The 18,959-nt window shown below is 38.2% G+C and overlaps 1 protein-coding gene across 7 annotated transcripts in view; it reads left to right on the top strand.

The window, feature by feature from the left end:
- The window catches only part of RGS7 (regulator of G protein signaling 7), a 252,466-nt gene that overhangs the window by 164,371 nt on the left and 69,136 nt on the right, over positions 1-18,959 (top strand). For all 7 annotated transcript variants that reach the window (XM_054822275.1, XM_054822269.1, XM_054822271.1 and 4 more), the window contains 2 exons: positions 3,317-3,423; positions 14,533-14,584. In XM_054822275.1, coding sequence (XP_054678250.1) covers positions 3,343-3,423; positions 14,533-14,584 — 133 coding nt within the window. In that variant the 5' untranslated portion in view covers positions 3,317-3,342. The remainder of the gene's footprint in view (positions 1-3,316; positions 3,424-14,532; positions 14,585-18,959) is intronic.

Below are 18,959 nucleotides of genomic sequence, written 5' to 3'. Positions count from 1 at the left end.
TAATTCTTTTTCCAGGCAGCCATGCGGCTTAGCAATGCACTTCAGTACTGTGATGGATTTTAGATTAGACAAATAACCCAGAATAACAAACACTTTATTGTTTGATGGAAAGGGAGATTTTCATTCGTTTGACTTTTTTTGTAACAAAAAGTATATTAAAAACTTGCAAGTTTGGATTTTTCACTGTCATTTACATCATACAGCAACCTTAAGGACACAAAATGCCCCAAGCCACATTCCTTGTAGGAGATCTTTCTCCAGGACTGAGCTGCACAAAAGAACATAAAACAGACTCTGAAAAACACCATTTTAAAGTGGAGTAGAATTGGGAAACACCCTGCTTTCCTTTACTCAGTCCCTCAGAGATTAGTGCAAGCCATGTCAGGTGTTGTGAGACAGTAACTATAATGGCATGATACTATAAAGTGTTTTATGGACTTCAGAGTAAACATAGAGACCACATCACTCGAAGCCCTGAGATGCCTAAGAAAATGTGGAATCGACACTAATCTCTGAAAACATATGCTTTAAGGGGTTTCAAAGCACAGAAATATGATTATTCCAGAGCAAAACAAGGAACATCTATCCTTTTTAATCCCCTCCTGTGCATGTTATCATAAGAAACAACTTGTTCCAGTGACATTACCATACCCTGCAATTTAAGGTGAATGAACTATCATCAATCCATACAATAGTTATTACTGTAAGGAGAAAACTTCACTATGTTTAAAGAGGAAATAAAATGAAAACTCAACAACCAGGGTATATTTTTCATTCTTTAGATTTCACCGGGTTTGCTTTGTCCCAAAGCATTGAAAATGTCTGACGCTCTTGTATAACACAGTATATTAAAAGTGACTAGCATTTAATCCATCAAGATCACTCTCCTTATAATGGCACAGCAGATGGCTGGGCAATATTATTTCTCACAAAAATGATTGGTAATCAGTGTACATGTGTTGTTCACTTCACCCACTCAGCTAAATAAAGTTCAACAGCAGAGTGAACCATGGAATTTTAAGCTTTTTCTGAGTTTTTAACCCAGCAATAGCATACACATTAAGAATCAAAACTACACCCACAGCAACATTTTGAATTTGTATAAAATATTTCATATCCTGTTGAAATGTAACAGGCTCATAAAAGCGTATTTCTGTCTTTCACCTGAGGCATTTCTTTTCCTTTAGCTCTTACAACTCACAACACTCTCCTTTTTTTAGCTATGAAACATTAAAGCAGTGGTTTGGGTAAATTTGTTTCTTGAATATGCTGTTGCACTTTTCAACAGTAGCACTGCTAGGAAGTATACCTGGAACTTAGGTTCAGATAAATGATGTCTCCAAAACAAGCAGTCAAGCACAGAGGAAGCTGAAGTCTACTCTCTGCTACCAGTTACACCTCCATGAGCTTTGTCTCCCTCAGATTTTTTGCATGATGTCTCTGGCTGCAGTTTTTATTCGTTGACAGTTAACTGTGATTTGAATTATGCCTTTCCAGTGAGGCTATCTGGTGACCCTTCACTTGACTCACTCAAGTTTGTTGATGCCTGTCTTGTATTGGAGTGGACGTATTATTCTCAACTGGACATAATAGTCCCGATGTGGTCTAAAAATTGCTGGGTAAAAGAGAATAATGTGAGCTCCTTCTGCTCTTGAAAAATATTACAATTTAGAATCCAGGAAGAACATGAAACAAATCTGGAGCATATTTAATTTCTGCTAAAACTGAAGAGAATGCGGTCTCTCATGCGTCAGAGCTCCCTGGCAAGCCCTGTCACCCTTATCTGAGAAATCCTTTCTCTTAAAAACTGTCAGCACATTTCTTCCTTTGTTTTTCTCTCATTCCATGAAGATACATAATACCTACGAAAATAAAGTTTTTTGAATTGGCAATAAGTTGTAGTGTGAAGAACAAAGAAAAGCTTAATAAAATTAAAAGGTAGACAGAGTGAACCAAAATGAAAAGAACCTCAGCAACTGACTCACTACAGAAAGCGTTGCCTCAAAATTTCTGATCTAAAGGATAGTAGAATTTAGTGGCTTGAAATAAGTGAACAACAACAATATACGGAATTACATTACTTTGATGTGCAGCTATTTTAGGGCTATATACTGGAGCTGTTACAGGGTTGGTAAAAAATGTGTTAAAGAGAGAGTAAGACTTAAATACTGCAACAAGAGCATGAGTCTAACTAATGCTGTTCTCTTCCTACAACATTGTGTTCTGGTCAGCCAGATCATGACAATACTAAGTAAGAGACTGCAAGGACTGATACTGGACAGTGATTCAAATACAAAAGTACATATAAACCTGGCTATTACATATTATGGTTTTGTTCATTAAAGTGAATTAAATTCACCCTGTGTGTGTCCAGTTCTGGACTCCTTACTACAAGAGAGGCATGTACACAGTGGAGAGAGTTGAACAGAGGGCCATGAAGATGACTAAGGGCCTGGAGCATCCCTCCTATGAGAAAAGATGCTGTTCAGTCTGGAGAAGAGAATGCTCAGGTGGATGCTCATCGATGTGTATAAATACATGGTGGAAGGGTGTAAAGAAGTCGTAGCCGGGCTCTTCTCAGTGGTGCCCAGTGACAGGACCAGAGTCAGTGGGCACAGACCGAAACACAGGATGTTCCCCTGAACGTTGGGAAACTTTTTTACTGTGAGGGTGACTGAGCACTAGCACAGGTTGTCCAGAAAGGCTGTGGAGTCTCCCTCCTTGGAGATATTCAAAGGCCATCTGGACAACTGGCTGTAGGTGTCCCTGCTTGAGCAGGGGGTTGGATCAGATGACATCCAGAGGTCCCTTCCAACCTCAACCATACTGTGATCCTTTGTTATTTGAGTAATGAGAAACTTTTAAGGAAATCTCTTTCCTTTACTGTAGTTCTGATAAAGCTAGCGAAGAAGATACCATGCAATTGGAATCAACTATTTTAACATCATATAATCTGAAACTGTTCTGAAGAGAAAAAGCAGGCTGCACCATCAGGGTAAAAATGATAGCTGTTTTCAGCTTCAAAATAAGTGAGTGAACATTGTGGTAACTACCTGCTAATGCTGATGTAAGTAGTGGAACTGCAGCTACAAATGGGACATCTAATAGCCATTTGTTAAGGAGAGTAAAGGGGTTGTTTTTTGGTTGCATCATTATATTACATAGAAAAAGAGTGCTTTCATGATGGCAGAACCTTGACTGAGAGTCAAATGGTTATCTGCAGGAGATAAGATGAATCTGAACAAGAAAACTAAACTGCTGCAAAGAAGTTTGGTGGGTTTTTTTTTAATTCATCTTTCTTTTGTTCTTCAAACAGTGGAGGCTCTACATTTGGGAACACTGATGGCAGCACATGGCTATTTCTTTCCAATCTCAGACCATGTTCTAACACTGAAGGACGATGGCACTTTTTATCGATTCCAGGTAAGTGTTTTCAATATGTTCTTGACTTGCACAAGTGGAAGCTCTTATTAAAGGCCTTACACAAAGGTTCATAGCAAATTTTAACCATCCTTTGTCTCTTATCTAACCTGATAAATAGTGGCAATTCCCCCTAAAGTAAAAAATGATAGGAGGATTTTATTTAGAAATTAAGTAAGCAAAGCGTTAAGATGATAGTGACCATTTTGATCACTGGGAAAAGTGTGAAAATTCTAAGTGTGGAACTATTTCTCATGAAATAAATTAATCTTGTATTCTGGAAATATAGTAAAGGAAATGAAATTATTTTATTGACATTATTATTATCTTATTCTTAACATGGTCTTAATTTGGAAAGGGGCAAGTATCTTACTTATTAAGCCTATAACAGAAATCTGATAAAAAATGGAGAGTAATATTTATATTCTTTCTTATGTGAGGATTTCCTTATTGGTAACAGAGGAGTATTGAAGTAGTGTATATTTTTCAAACAAGTGCAGACACATTTCTACATTGATCTGTCAGTCCCATTGCATACAACAAACATGTATATGCTTCACAACGAGATGGAAGGATGTATATGTATGTATATGTATACCTATACCTACATGTATATTATTCAGATACCTACATAGTTGTATTTTATTATATTACATTTCAAACTAAGGGCTTAGGGAGCTGGAATGTTGCTTTGCTAATAGTGAATAGCAGGCTAGAAGTTTGCAGAACAATACCATGTATGGGTTGAAACAAATACAGTTACACAGTATCTGATTATGTATTCTAGAAAAGGAATTAACTTTGCTTGCCATGTGTCATCTTTGACAATGGTGGTTGTGTTCTGTACTGCTCTTCCTATTAGGTGGTCTTCCTGGTAGGGATCACCAACAGCTGCTCCAAGATCTTCCCTAGGTATTTGTTGCTTTGAAATGATATGATGATTATCACTATGAAATTGATGACATGAATACCATAGTCTGGTAATCCTGCTCTGTTAGTTCTAACTGTGTTAAATACTTACAGAAAAATAATATCTGGTAGAACAAAATCTATTGTCTTCAAGATATTTAAGCTTTGTCTTAAACATTGTTTGAACAAGCCATCAAGAATAAAAAACCCCTGAGATTGTGGTCTTTAAACTTCAGAAGAGAATTGTGATACATTGGAGACCAATCATAGTCTCCAGCATTGTATTAGATTAATTGCTGTACAATACTTTCATTAATATTTTGGCTTGAGTTCTATAGACTCACATAAGGGAAAAGAAAGGATCATAATATATGGTCTAAAACAAAATCATGGAGTGAATACAAATAATATACAAATATACAAATACAAATATACAGCACAGTCTGGCAATAAAGAGAATGATTATTGCATACACACATACAATATTATCATATTTTTCATATGTAGATCCTGTGGGTCATACAGGGCAAAAAACCTGTTCTTCAGCAGGACAGTAAGTTACATGTGCATATGGGTAATACAAAGAGCAGTCACTCCAAGCCTCCTCCCCCACATCCACAGGTACCTTTGATCCTGGAGAGAGGATCTGAAGGAAAAGGTTTCCTTTTCATGGTGCTTCATCCTCCTCAGTGTTCAGTATAAAGAGAGGGATGGCACACGGGTGAAGGGGCTTACTGCTGAGAGAAAGTAATGGTGTGATTATGAGGTAAGCAAAAAGTAGAAAGAAATCATGGAGTGGTTGAGGGTCCAGTTCTTGGCTTGTCTCTGCATAAGCAGCAGACAGAAGGACAAAATATCTGAGGACTTCATTTTGCAGAGAATACGACTTATTTATAGGAGTGCTGGTCACTGAATTCTGCACAGCTGCTGGCCTGCTGCTATCTCAAACATGGGAAAGGAGCACCTCTGCTAGCATGATAATTCAGCTGAAGGAAAGTATACATCAGAATTAGCTGCACTGTGAACGACCGAGAGTACTGCAGCTACTCTGCCGTGGGCTTTCCTCAGAGATGTCTAGAGCCTGCCTGTTTGGACATGAAGCTTCAAGCGAGGGTTAGACTGTAAAATGATATCAATTGATAACACACATAAGTGAAGGATTTGGCACTTATTTGACATATGCATGTGATATAAGATAATTTCCTCAAGTGTTGCTCAGTATATATCTGCAGTATTTTGGTTGTTTGCTACTCTGTGGTACCTTTTGCATTGGTATTCCAGTGCTAACAATGTTAGAACAATGCAATTTTAGCTGTTAATGTATAGCATTACAAAACATGTATAGTGGTGTCATACTTTTAACTGGAGTTGTACCAGCAAAATTTATTTATGTGATTACAATTCCATGTTCCCCACCAAAATAAGGCTAATATAAAATCTGTTAATGAAGCTGTTAAATTGGAAAATGAAGACAACATACTCAATGGGGAGGAAAGTTTGACTGTAAAAGTGTGAATTTTACACGGCATAGTTGTTCAGGACCCCCTGAATACTGTAGAGGATTCACAAGTTTCTGGCTATTTTAACAGAAAGAGAAAACCATGCACCTGCCAGCACTGAAAAGTTCAGAAGCCATCCCTGCAGAGAAATCTCTATCCACGGTACAAAGACCTGACCTACAAAAAACTGTCTAACTACAATAAAGTTCTCCATGCACTTCATTTTTTGTTTTCCAAAGGGTGACACCTTTCTCCTGACAGTAAAATTACTTCCAGTTGGTTTTAAACAATCTTCTGTTGTATAGAAAAAGCTAAAAGCAGTGGAGATCGTACTTTATTTGTGCAAATGCCCTTTTAGAGGCAAAATTTTACTTTTTCAGTTATTACTCTTGCCATCAGGAGGGCTGTAAAATCGCAGTTATATCTGCTTTTTTAAATAAAGTGGCCTTAGAAATAAAAAAATAAATTAAAAAAAATCATTCCAGATCATTCTTTGACCTACTCAAGTATAATTAGGTTAGTTGCTGTGATAACAATTTAATTCAAAGTGGATAGATCTAAATATTAATTGCCTTACTCAGAGAGGAAATTTATTAGTCTCAACAAGGCAAAGCAGAGAATTCAGGGATGGTGATACTTTCTGAACCATCCTGAACAACTGCATTGCCTTTTCCTGGTAATTTAAGCCTGGGGCCAAAGAAAGATCTGAATAACTGCTGACCACCCTCTTCTACCTGAGAGCAAATAGGTCTGAGCGGCCCAAATAAGAAAAGCAAGGTGCACCTTAGAAAGCAGATATTCCTGGGGCCAGGGATTACTCACTGATACTTTTCATCCATGTCCACACAAGTGATAATATGTCCATCCTGGTGAGGAATGCCTGACTCGCCCTCTCAGCTCATAAACTTCTATAATAGTATCCCAGGGAAGATAGGTTGATTTCTTCTACAAGTTATACATGCATACTAAGTGTCTCAATGTTCATAGTGAAAAATAAAGTTTCTTAATATACTTCGTCTTTAAACAAACACCTAGGATACTTGAGGCTAGTGATAATCACACTCCCATTTTTTGATGAGATTAATTTGTGATGTAACGTAAATTAATTTTCAGAGATGAAGTTTAGGTTCTGCTGTTGTTTTGTAACATTTAAGATGGAAGGCGTAAATAGCTGAGGAAAATGTGTGAAAATGGGAAGAGTTTCTTGTGAAAGCATGAGTCTCATGAAGATAGCAGCAAGACGCATGGATTTTAGCAAGGTGAAGAATTCACCTGTGACGTTTTCTCCTGTTCTACCACTGGGAACACTTTCTTGAGAAATGTGTTTAACCTTTCTGGCCTTGTTTTCCCATTCTGAAATTGAGGATAAAATATATAGCAATCACTGGAAGGATCTTGGAATGTCTTTGCTGCAAAATAGTGTAGAGCGTGAAGTGTTGTGGATCCTTGTGTCTCAGGTGGAATTACATTGCTTCCCGCATCTCTCTGAGTCAGCCCTGCTCAGCTAGCTACCTCTTGGCTCGGTCCTGGGCCAGCCTCTGGCCATTCTGAAGACTGAGGCTGTGGCTGAACGTCACAGCTCTCCAGCCACTCTCCACAGCCTTGCTGGACCATCTACCATGCCTTGAGGTAAGGATTTTATTGGAAGCCAGATTTTAGAAGTAAAAAAGAAGGTGGTTCTCTTATCCACCATTTGGCAGATTTTCTTTGGCAATTGCAGGTCCAAGGACTAATTCATTGTCTCTTCAGCTCAGGCTCAGCATATACAGTTTCTCTTTAGGATTCAGAGAGGGGAAAAAAAAAAATAAAATCCATGTGTCTTTCTGACTGCCCTGTCAATGCCTCGTTTTCTTTTTTAACTCCCCACTCAGACACAGTTTCCCCCTCTCCCCCCACTGCTTTCCGTTCTCATCCCCCTTCCAGATTAGCAAAGAGGAGTCACAGAGACAAAATCTTTATTGTTTCCAACTTCCTCAACCTCTTTTTAATAATTCTGAGCTAACCACGGAGCACTTCTTGCTGGCATCCTTCCTCTATGAGCTTGACAGTGCTAGACCAGCAATCTTACTGTTTTCCTTTACCAGGAGATCATTTGGGCCAGCTGCAGTGAATGTAAAACTGAATGCCTGTGAATTCTGCCATCCATCATGCAAGGCATTTGAGATTGTGTATAACTATTTTTTAGCAAAGACTTGATTTCTGCTGTTTATAAAGACTGTCTGGTGCCTGTGAGAAGAACAGCAGTAATATGCAAAGGAAGGTTTATGAGTGATTTGAATATTCCTCCCTCATTCCAGTAATTAGATTTTAAAAAATTTCCTGGAGTGGAATAGCTTCAGAAACAACAGTTCTTTTCTTATTACTATCAACAAGGGGTACCTGAAAGATGCTTAGTGATTTCCCTCCTCAGGAATGCAGTTCAATGCATAGAAATTAATCATGTTCTATAAAAGCTGATGGGCAACACTGATTTTTACAAGTGGCTGTTTTATTAGCTCACATATTATTATTGATTAATTTTATGATAGGGCCAAAACAGATCTATTTGTTTTATCACAGGATTGCTCACAATGTATAAAAGCTGCTGCTGCCAATTTCTTTTAGTGTGGAATATATACTATATTACAGGATTTTGTTTCATATAACTTTATTAACAGGAGGATTATGGACTTCTGTGGTTAGGTTTAGCTAATGATATCATTCTGTAATGTGAGAGAACCGGTATGTATTTGTGTGTGCAAAACCAGTTTTCCGTCAATGGCATAAAGATCCTTGTAACAGCCTGGTTTGCTCTGAATGCTTACACCGCTCTATGATCGCATGTGCAGTGCCAGGTAAGCCTTATTTCTCGAGCTGCTGACTTGTACTGGCTGCTTATTCAAATTACAGATACAATAAAACAAAATGCCTTAAAAGTATGCTGATAAAAACTGGCAGCATTATTTCTGCCTGGGCTGATAAACAGTACTTGACTTTCCCCAAACCGTTCTACCACCCACCTTCCTTCCGGCTATAAGTGGGATGTCATGGCAAAATGACAAATGTTCCCTGTTTAATACTTGTTCATGACAAACTGCTTCGCATTTCCTTTTGACAAAAAGTAAAATTCTTAAGTATGATAATTCCTTCAGGTTTTCTACATTTCACAAAAACCCCTTGATATTTCATAATCTTCTCTTTGAAAAGGGTAGTGTCAAGGTACAACACGTTATACCACGTCCACAGCCCTCCTGGGGAAAATCTTTGCCTATGCAGGGTTTCTAGATCATGAACCAAGGCACATAGATTGTATGTTTGTGCTGTAGGAATATGTGATATTGCAAGGGATGTTATAATTCTTCTACAGTGTACTTGGGATATATGAGTTGTAACAAATTGTTAAGCCGAGCTTTGTTTGCATAGTCCAGGTACAGAGAAGGTCATTATGTGGACAGAGCCTCCTTGCATTTTTGTGAGAGTTTTTTAATAGATCAGATGAGAGCAGGCAGCTTTCTCGTTTGCACACACCTCCTATTCTCATTCCTGACCTCATTCCGTGAGACCAAGGATATTCTTATCAGACTCTTCTTACCAGACTCTTCTTACTTCCTAGTCTTTCCTTGTTGAACAAGGCATGTCTTCCCTCAGTCTTCATGGAAAACCTCTCTAGCAAATTCTTCTAAGGGATTATTAAATACCTAGACTGCAAAATTGTGCGGAGACTTTTGAAATGGAAGTGGAAAGATGTAAATTCAGCACATACATTATAGTCACATGTGATGTGATTACCTGAGGTCTGTAACATCTAAGGGACAAAGTAAACTTCAGCCTCCATTTGTAGGAAAATCAGGTTTCTGGAGTCAAAGGTTAAAGACATTTTTGTCTGAGACCTTGTGCAAGCTCGGTGTTAACTTACCTGATTGCAAAAGTTGAGACGATAAATCTCTGCTCAGGTAGGAGCCAGTGAGGCGCTGGGTCTGAGGAGGACTGCAGCGGGGGCGGTGGGGATGCACTCAGAGCGTGGCCCTGAAGAACAGACAGAGACAAGAGGCTGTCCAGTGCTCTCAAGGGCCAGCCTGAACAGGGGGCCTTGACACACATTTCCCCAAAATCTTAATGTATCATTCTAATAACTGAATTGTACTATCGTGGGAGCCTTGTGATGAGGTTTCATCCTGGGTCTTTTCTCAGCCAGGAGTGATGCTACTTGAGATTTACTTTTATTGCTACAGTTTATCAAGGGGTATTCCAGTTTATCCAGCATGCATGACACAAGGTGAGGTAGATTAAGATCTGAATTTTATGACTGTTAATACCAAACAATTAGGCAAGAAAATGTGGACTACACCTTTGAGAAAACGTCAGTCATTTTAACTACACACAAGTTTATTGTTGATGGATTTTTTGCATACACTCACAGCATTGCAAAAATCCTTTAATCAGAAACTGATTTTTTTTATCATGTTTCATTTTCAGTGTCTAGTTTTTTTAAAAGATTTTTCTTGATTTTTTTTTTTTTTTACTTTCTTTTGTCTTAAGTTTTAATCCTGTTCCTTACTACTATTTTTCGTGCCTGTTTTAGGAGAATTTTCCCTGTCTCTGCACCTACCAATGCCATTTCCTGCTTTGAAAGTGAAAAAATAACAGCTATCTACTCTTTGAATACAACTTAATTAGTGGCTGTAGCTGCTTTTGAGCACATATCTTATGGTGATACCATAATTCTTTACTTGCTGTGAAGAAACTAATGTAGGACTTTGCCTTGGTCAAAACATATAGTATCTACTGTTTATTTCTCATCTAGTAAGGGCTTTACACTGTCAGTGACCTAATATGTTTTTGAAAAATCAAAATTTTAGTAACCTTTAGCTTTTAAGGATTCAGAAATGGATAGTGTATTACAATTGTTCAATCTAGACACTAGATCTAGAAAGATTAAAATACAGAAAATTTCAGGTTTTCACCTTTTCCGAAAAAGTTAGATCTTCCCCTTGCTGTAGTCTTCTGAGGCTCCTCTGCCTTATGTGATATTTTTAAAAGTAACAGCCTATGTTTTAAAGGTTACTTGAATGAATATTTTTCCAGGTATAACTACACCCCTTTAAAAGTCATGCAGAAAGTCCAATACTTTTGATAACTCTTGCCACTTAGCTACTAGATACTATAGAGAGTTAGAGATAGAGGAAAAAGAGAAGTACCAGAGCAAAAAATTTGCCATAATATTATAATATTTACACATGAATATAGCTCACAGTGCTGAGGAACTAGGAGTTGTTCTTTAGTTTGGTGAGGCTTTTTTCTTTTCTACAAATAAACACAGTTTACCCACATGAAAACTTAGTAATTCCTTAAGCGTTCTGTGCTGAATTTCATCAGGCCTCTAACCTGAACTGTCTGACCTAATGTAAATATTTCTCTTCCTGGGTTTTTTTTCCTGTACTTTGCCCCATAGTCTTATCTTCATGTCAAAATTAATTTTGGGCATGTTCACAGAGCTTATTGCAGGCAGACTTGAACTTTGTTCCCAGCGGGAGCCAGCTGGCTGGAGGCCAGCTCTGGCCACGTTGCAGTGCTTGAGCTGATGAGCTGTACTTCTCAGCAGGTCCCATGAAATGCATCCGAGCACCACGCAGGCAGGGTCACAGCTTGCAGTTCAGAGACAGCTTGTGCCTGCTCAGTTCGGAGCACCGGCAAGGAGAGCTCGTGCCTGCTTGTCATTCTCTGGGCCGAAAGACCTTTATCTGACCACAGCCTCCCTCCTTCTGGAGACTCAAACAGGAAGGCACTTAATAATCTTCTGTACTTACCTGTACTAACTGTTATTTGAACCCCTTTCTCATATCATAATGTTTGCCTTTTGCTGGCGTTTCTTTTTGGCTTAACTTACAACACATTACTGAAACCTTTTATTATGACTTATCGTGTGCTTTGCTAATTAAGACTCATGTTCTGTTTTAACGTTTCTGCTTTTATCTCCCGAGGCGCCGTGGCACAGGGAGGCTTAAACTCATCCTTCATAGCGTACACATTAATTTGTGCTTCTCCCATGATCTCTTTTTCATGCTTAGTTGATTGGAGATTGCCAGTGTGGCTACACTGCCCTATCACTACAGTTTCTCTCTAAAGGTAGTTGGACGTTTATTACGGTCTTTCAATAACTGCCATCTCCCTTCCATCTCTTCGTCTTGCGGTTTACTTTCCCAAGAGACCTCCTCTGCTTGTTCTCTGAGCCTGCTGGTCCTCGTGCTGCTGTCCTCATCTTTGCAGAACACCAGTCTCATCCTGCAGTCGCTTTCACTCCAAGTACTACACCCATGCAAAGTCTTGGGCAGGTATTCTCTAATGGAACAGAATCTATTTTATCTGTTCCCTCGAAATCTTCGTTCAGCTTCGGAAAGGAAAAAGTGTCCTCGATGCATTTTCACACTTCTCAGCATTGGTCTGAACCGAGTCCCTGTTAGAAGCAGGTCTCGCCATTGGGACACACCTTTTGTCCTTCGGAAAAGAAAAGCCTTGGCCACCTCTGCCTCCCAGTGAGCTAAAGTGACATTTCACAACATTGAAGATCCTGCCCCCTTCCTATATTCTGTTTAACGGCCACACTCCCTCCACCACCGATGTGCAACTCCTAGTAAAAGTTCAATGTGTTATTCTAACTAAATACTGAAAACAGATGTATCCTTGAATGCTATAATCTCTCTGAGACCCTCTCAGAACTAGTTCTTGGCAGTATCCTTGCTCGCCAGGGGTAGCTTTTCATTTATGTATGAAACAACAAAGTACCTCCTCTTACCTCATAAACATATAGTCGTGAATATATAGTATTTCCTCATAGCCTGATGTGAAATGAATGCCAAAAGCAATTTTTGGATTTTATTTTTTTAATCTCAGCTGGGATGGGGGTATATGTAATTTGTCAAGAGGAATCCTAAGTACGTGTGAGGAGTTTTAATTTGGAGTTTGCAGCAAGTACAACCACAAATGGAAAAATCTCTGTCTCTCTACTTCTGAAAGGGCTCTTCCCCTGCACCTTTCTCCAGCCATCCTCCACCATAACTGCTGCTCCCCCCTAAACAAAATCTGAGCCCCAGCCGGTTTCAGCTCAGGACCTGCCTGAGCAGATATGGTTTTTATGTATTTAGTAACCCTCGCTGCATCCTTTTTTCCCAGAAGCTCAGCTTGAGCCTGTAAACAGAGGTTGAAGTTAGTGTTAGCAGGAAAATAATGTAGTTGTGCTTTTCTTCTCGGGCCTCTCTAGAGATAGATTTCTTGCCTCTAAGGAAGGATTGTTCTCCCTCCCCGAGTTTGGCAGCTGCATATTTGAATGATGGTGGCTTTATGCTTTATAGGACTGACATCGTTAAATTACTTTTATAGCTTCTCTCTTCTCCAGGATTCACTGAGCGCTGCCATTCATTGTTCAGGGGTGCCTCCTCTTCTTTCCGTACCTATACTGGTCACTGATTTCAGTGGCACTGTGAAGGAATAGTTGATAGGAGAATGACTTACTGCTGCTCCGTTACAGAGCACAGAACAACTAGCAAGAAACACATCTCAGCCTTTGAAGTTAGCTTGTGATACTTTCTCTTTTACCCTTTAACTCATTGCTGTTGCTTGATAAATAGCAAGTTCGAAATCGCTCCTATTAAAGTTAATGGGTCCTTGTTACAATAGAGAGAGATTTTTCACGATACGCGTTTAACCCGGCAGTAGGTGTGAATGTGTCACCCTTCAGCCCTGTGGGTTTCCAGATTAACATTAAAAGAGTTTTGAGGGAAGTGGGCAGCAAGAGAGGTTTCTGGTTTTGCCGCTGGGAGATCTTTGAGAAAAAAACAAAAAGAAACGGAGAGTAAAGTGAAAGTTTTTCCTAAGGAGGCACCTGTGTTTTGAAGTACCACTCGGACCAGTCCACATATTTAATGAGATTAATTCAACTGCTCAAATAATATATAATTATCTGTATGTGTGTGTATGTATATATATATGAATGTGTTATGTATAAAATACTATAATCTTTTACATGTTAACAAAAAGTTACCATTTTAAAAATTATTTGTATGAAAAATGCCTATATGGTGTTATATTCTTCATTTAGTAGAAATGAATTATTTTAACAATACATTTAGCACAGTTTTAGTAAGCGTATTATTGAAATAGTTATATTTTTCTTGGCTTTCAATAGACAATAAACAATTAGAACAATAAACAATTAGAAAAAATAGACTTCAATAAATGAAAAGAACTTTGACAACTTTGTGAAAAGAGCTTACGTTTAGTGGCATTTTTAAACAAATAACTCCTAGGAAAGAGTATTGAATATTAATATATACTAATGAAAACTCTTCAAGAACTGAATGTACCCCAAAGTATCTTCTGTCTTTTCACCTTCTAAAAATGATTCTTCAGGACATGTGAGATGTATGTTGCTAGGGAAGATGACAAAGACAACCTCACTACCTAACCTTGTGGGTTTTGTTCCCTTAACTTTAAGAATGAAAAGAACACTTTGTTCTTCTTTTTGAATGCCATTCTGACACTAGTGCAATAAACAAGCGTACAAAAGTAATTTTCTGTTTTGATGCCTATTTCAAAATTGTCAAGTTGACAATATAATAGATCTACCACAAATGTAAATTGACTCTGAAAACCAGTATCAATCCAAGGACTGTCTAATGCTTGCATTGTCTAACTTGAGTTCCCTACTTTTTTTTTGTTTTGTCTATAGACACCCTATTTTTGGCCATCAAATTGTTGGGAGCCGGAAAACACAGACTATGGTCAGTGTAGAAATCTTTCCTATTTCTTTCGGGAATTATGTATTATATGAATGAACACATCATTGCAGTCTGTCTTGTTTAATCATCCCACTGTTAAAAACATAATTATATGTCATGTAATTCCAGTGCAAGAATTGCTGATATTGAAATGAATGTGGTGTTACCTTTTCCAAAGTTTATTAAAAGTTTATTAAAGTCAGACTGGGAGTTGATCTGAGGAAAATGAAAGCCTCAAAACTCATCAAAACATACCTTACCATTTACATCTTCTGTTTGCTCCAGGAAGTGTAATTATTTACAGTGACAAAGTCTCAGCGAAGCACAGGACACTTTATTGATGGTTGTGCAATAGTTATTCTCAGATTCAGACCCAAAGATGTGCCTAGTTTAGATTTCTTATTTCTGATGTACACCACGTGGAAAATTATCTATTATGGAAAATAATATGGTTCTAATGTGAGCTATATTAGAAACACCTTGTTTATTTGCCTGTTTCTTGGGGTTTTATTCAGAAATTACACTTTGTAATCTCTGATGTGTGCTTAGACAGGAAAATCTGAAGATAATAGGTAATAAAGTATTACAAAATACTCATTAAAAATTATAACCAAAATTGAGTGTCTCTGTACACCAAATAATGGCCTGATTTTTAAAGAAAATGGATTATCTGTGAGCAGTCTCCTGTTCATTTTAATCCAGACTGTAAGCGCCTAGCTCATCTGAAAAGCATGTCTCTTATTTAGTATTTTCAAACTTTGAAAGTCTCTATTTACAGCTTTTTGGAAATTTAGATGCTTGTTCATTTGTAATATGGATTCAGTCTGAGTCCTTGGGAGCTGAAGACCACAGGGATGGATGATTCCAATAGATGCTTCCTTCCTTTCTGCATCAGAAACAGTTTAATTTCAAATACATTGCTAAATAAAAAAATTTCAAGCTGAGACACTCAGCAGAACTGAGTGCCTTCAAGGTAGAGTTTGAAATCTGTGACAGTTTCCTCATCCTATAGAAGGAGAAAAAAATGTTGATCTTTCTTTAAAATACTGAGATTTGAAGATGTCCAGCAAATAGTTATTGAAAGTAACAAAGGAGGAGTAATTCATGCCACACCTGAGTGATTAGCTACTCCATATGAGGAAATTAGTCATTGAAGGAGAAATGCTTGATTTACAACATATTACAATGTTTCTTCCTTTCCTTGAAAGTGTTATTTGCATTTCTCAAAGGGGCACTTCAGTATGGTCTCCTAATATGTTAAAGATCAGAAAGTAATTTACTGTGGTTTTAAGAGACATTGAGTTGTTCAGCTGTAATGTGTATTATGTTACCAGGGGCATTTTAATAAATAAATATGATTAAAGGTCTGAACTTGAGATCAGGCTGAGAATGTTTCTATTACTATCCTTTAATCTAAATTAGGAGCCACTGACTTTCTAGTCAGAGCTGATCACTGGATTGGGCAATGAGTTACATACCTTAGTTAGTAAATACAAGTCTTACATAATCTCTCCAGTTTTTGCATGCCAGAAATACAAAATTTAACTTGGGATCCATTACTTCATCATGCCTTTGTTGAACAGTAAACACACTCATTTGAGAGCTTTTGAGATTTAAATACAAGACCTGTAAAATATATTCCAGTTGGTGAATTCAAGCTCTTCTGTTGCAGAAGGGTGAAGGAGGGGAAAGCCCCAGCCCTGCCGTCTCATTACATGAGCCATGAGCCAAAGGTGCCAGCCTCTAAGAAACCCACCCGCAGCTCCGCCATGCAACAGGGTCAGAGCATTGCACTAGGTCTACCTAAGGTGGCCATGTGTCACCAGCATTGATTAATGCTAGAGCATTCACTGGAAAATCATTTTTAAAGACAAATATTCAATAGCGTTCTTATTAGGTTAGCATCTTCCCAGTCCCAGAAATTAGCGTTTGCCTTGTGGATTTTTTCCCGATACCTTTCTATGAATATAAAGAGAGGGAAGGTAAGGGGAGAGCTGAATACAGGTGCTTGCAAAAAGGTTCACATAACTATTGTAAACAATGGTCATCAGAGGAATACAGAAAAATCAAACAGATAAAATTCAAGAATCTAAAGTAGGATTGAAACAATTTGAGGATATTAAAAGACAAATTCCACCTCAAATACACTCCAAAGAGGTTCTACAGGTTTTCATAGTAATTCTGTTACTTCCTAGAAAATATCGTAAATAGAATTTATGTTATTACAGATATGCAAATGCATTTTGCAGCTGTCCTGTGTTATGGTGCTGTGCAGTGCTTCCATTTTCATGAACTCGTCCTGAACAAGCTTGAAACTGCACCTCCTAAAATTAATGACTGTGGCAGGCATTAGGAGTCTCTCAAGGCCAGCAAGAAGTAGGCTTTCTCTGTAATCTGCTTTTATCAAAGTTAATAACAAAGCAAACCACTTTCTTTGGCATTGACCTAATTTTACAAGCCTTTGAAAACACACTACAATTTTATTTTAATTTTAAAATTACTCCCAACCATTTACCATTACTCACCCATAGCTGGGCTACTGTCCAGAATGTAGCATACTGCCAGAAAAATAATTAATCTTAAACTGGAAATTAAATGAGATACTGCATGTGTTAGTTTAGTACCAGAGCTAACCCAGAAACAAATAATCTTTACATCTTTGTATAATATGTTAATATCTTCTCTAAAACATAATTTTGTGTTCCACATGAGCTTGTAATACCAAATATTTTCATTAAAAAGGTTTATCTGAAGAAAACGTGAAGAAAAATTACATGAAAACTCTTCCAAAATGTCAAGAAACTGCAGACCCGTTCTCATAATAAAGCTATAGCACAGTGCTAGGTCTTGGTGGCAAAAAGAGGGCTTGGATTAATTTATTGTATGTCAAAGTGGAATCATGTAGCCTTTGGTTTTGATTGTAACTATCAAAATATTGACCATCTGATCATTCTGAGGTTACTAAGAAACTGTTACTTTTCACAAAGTGTTGAAAATCTCCTTCCCTTTTTCTTAAAAATCATGCTGTAAGAGATCTCAAGAGAGATGCCTCAAATTGTGTGAATATATGTTTGACCACATACATTCACATGAAACGTGACCAGCAGGTCGAGGGAGGTGATCCTGCCCCTCTACTCTGCTCTCATGAGACCCCACCTGGAGTACTGCGTCCAGCTCTTGGGGCCCTAGTACAGGAGAGACATGGAGCTGTTGGAGTGAGTCCAGAGGAGGGCCACGAAGCTGATCAGAGGGCTGGAGCACCTCTCCTGTGAGGACAGGCTGAGAGAGTTGGGGTTGTTCAGCCTGGAGAAAAGGCGGCTCCGGGGAGATATAACTGTGGCTTAGAGTACCTGAAGGGGCCTACAGGAAAGCTGGTGAGGGACTGTTTATCAGGGAGTGTAGTGACAGGACAAGGGGTAATGGCTTTAAAGTGAAGGAGGGTCGATTTAGATTAGATATAAGGAAGAAATTCTTCCCTGTGAGGGTGGTGAGGCACTGGAAGAGGTTGTCCAGAGAGGTTGTGGCTGCCCCCTCCCTGGCAGTGTTCAAGGTCAGGCTGGATGAGGCTCTGGGCAACGTGGTCTAGTGGAGGGTGTCCCTGCCCATGGCAGGGGGGGTGGAACTAGAGGATCTTTAAGGTCCCTTCCAACCCAAACCATTCTATGATTCTATGAAATTGCAAATAATTTTTAAAAAGGTAGGTTCTTAGGTTCCATCTGTTGAAGATACCTGTTTTAATGCCGTATCTCTTGGAGTCCACCCATGCAGAACGTGTTGATCTGTGTAGAAGTCCATTGGTTTCAGTGGGATTTTATTAATGAAAAGAAGTATGCATATTAATAATAATAATTTGTAATTATTTTTTTTAAGGCCAGTGTAGTTCAAATCACTTTGTGTTTCCTGTGAGTTAAGTCATGTACCTGGATTATGACTTGGTTTTGTGACAAACAGAATTGCATCTCAGTTCAGAAGACTGGCTCTGGAAATGAACACAGCTAATGACTGAGCATGCGACCTACCTGTAATCATCTTCTCTTTTCTTAGAGATGTGATTTTGCAACTGAAAGAATTTTTTTCTGGCAAATTAAAAGCAGTTCATCATTCTATGATCTATGTCATTAAGAATTAATTAAATATGGAGACTTAAGTCCATTGCATTTCAGGAAGGGGAAGTATAATGCTACATATTAAATTGTTATTCCACATGCATTTGGCCTCAGTTCTCATGGGACCCATCAGATTCTTTTGGAGGTTTAGTGACTCACAGCTGTTGCAAATTTGAGGAATTCAATTCCTTACTGTTCTCTTTTTTGAACAAGATAAATAAGAAATATGAAAGGTTAAGGAAAAATTCCATTCACAACAAAACAGCAATTAT

Source organism: Grus americana, chromosome 3 (assembly GCF_028858705.1).
Source record: "Grus americana isolate bGruAme1 chromosome 3, bGruAme1.mat, whole genome shotgun sequence".
Taxonomy (NCBI): Eukaryota; Metazoa; Chordata; class Aves; order Gruiformes; family Gruidae; genus Grus; species Grus americana.
Note: the sequence above shows the minus strand (reverse complement) of the source record. Positions and strands in the feature narration are given on the sequence as shown.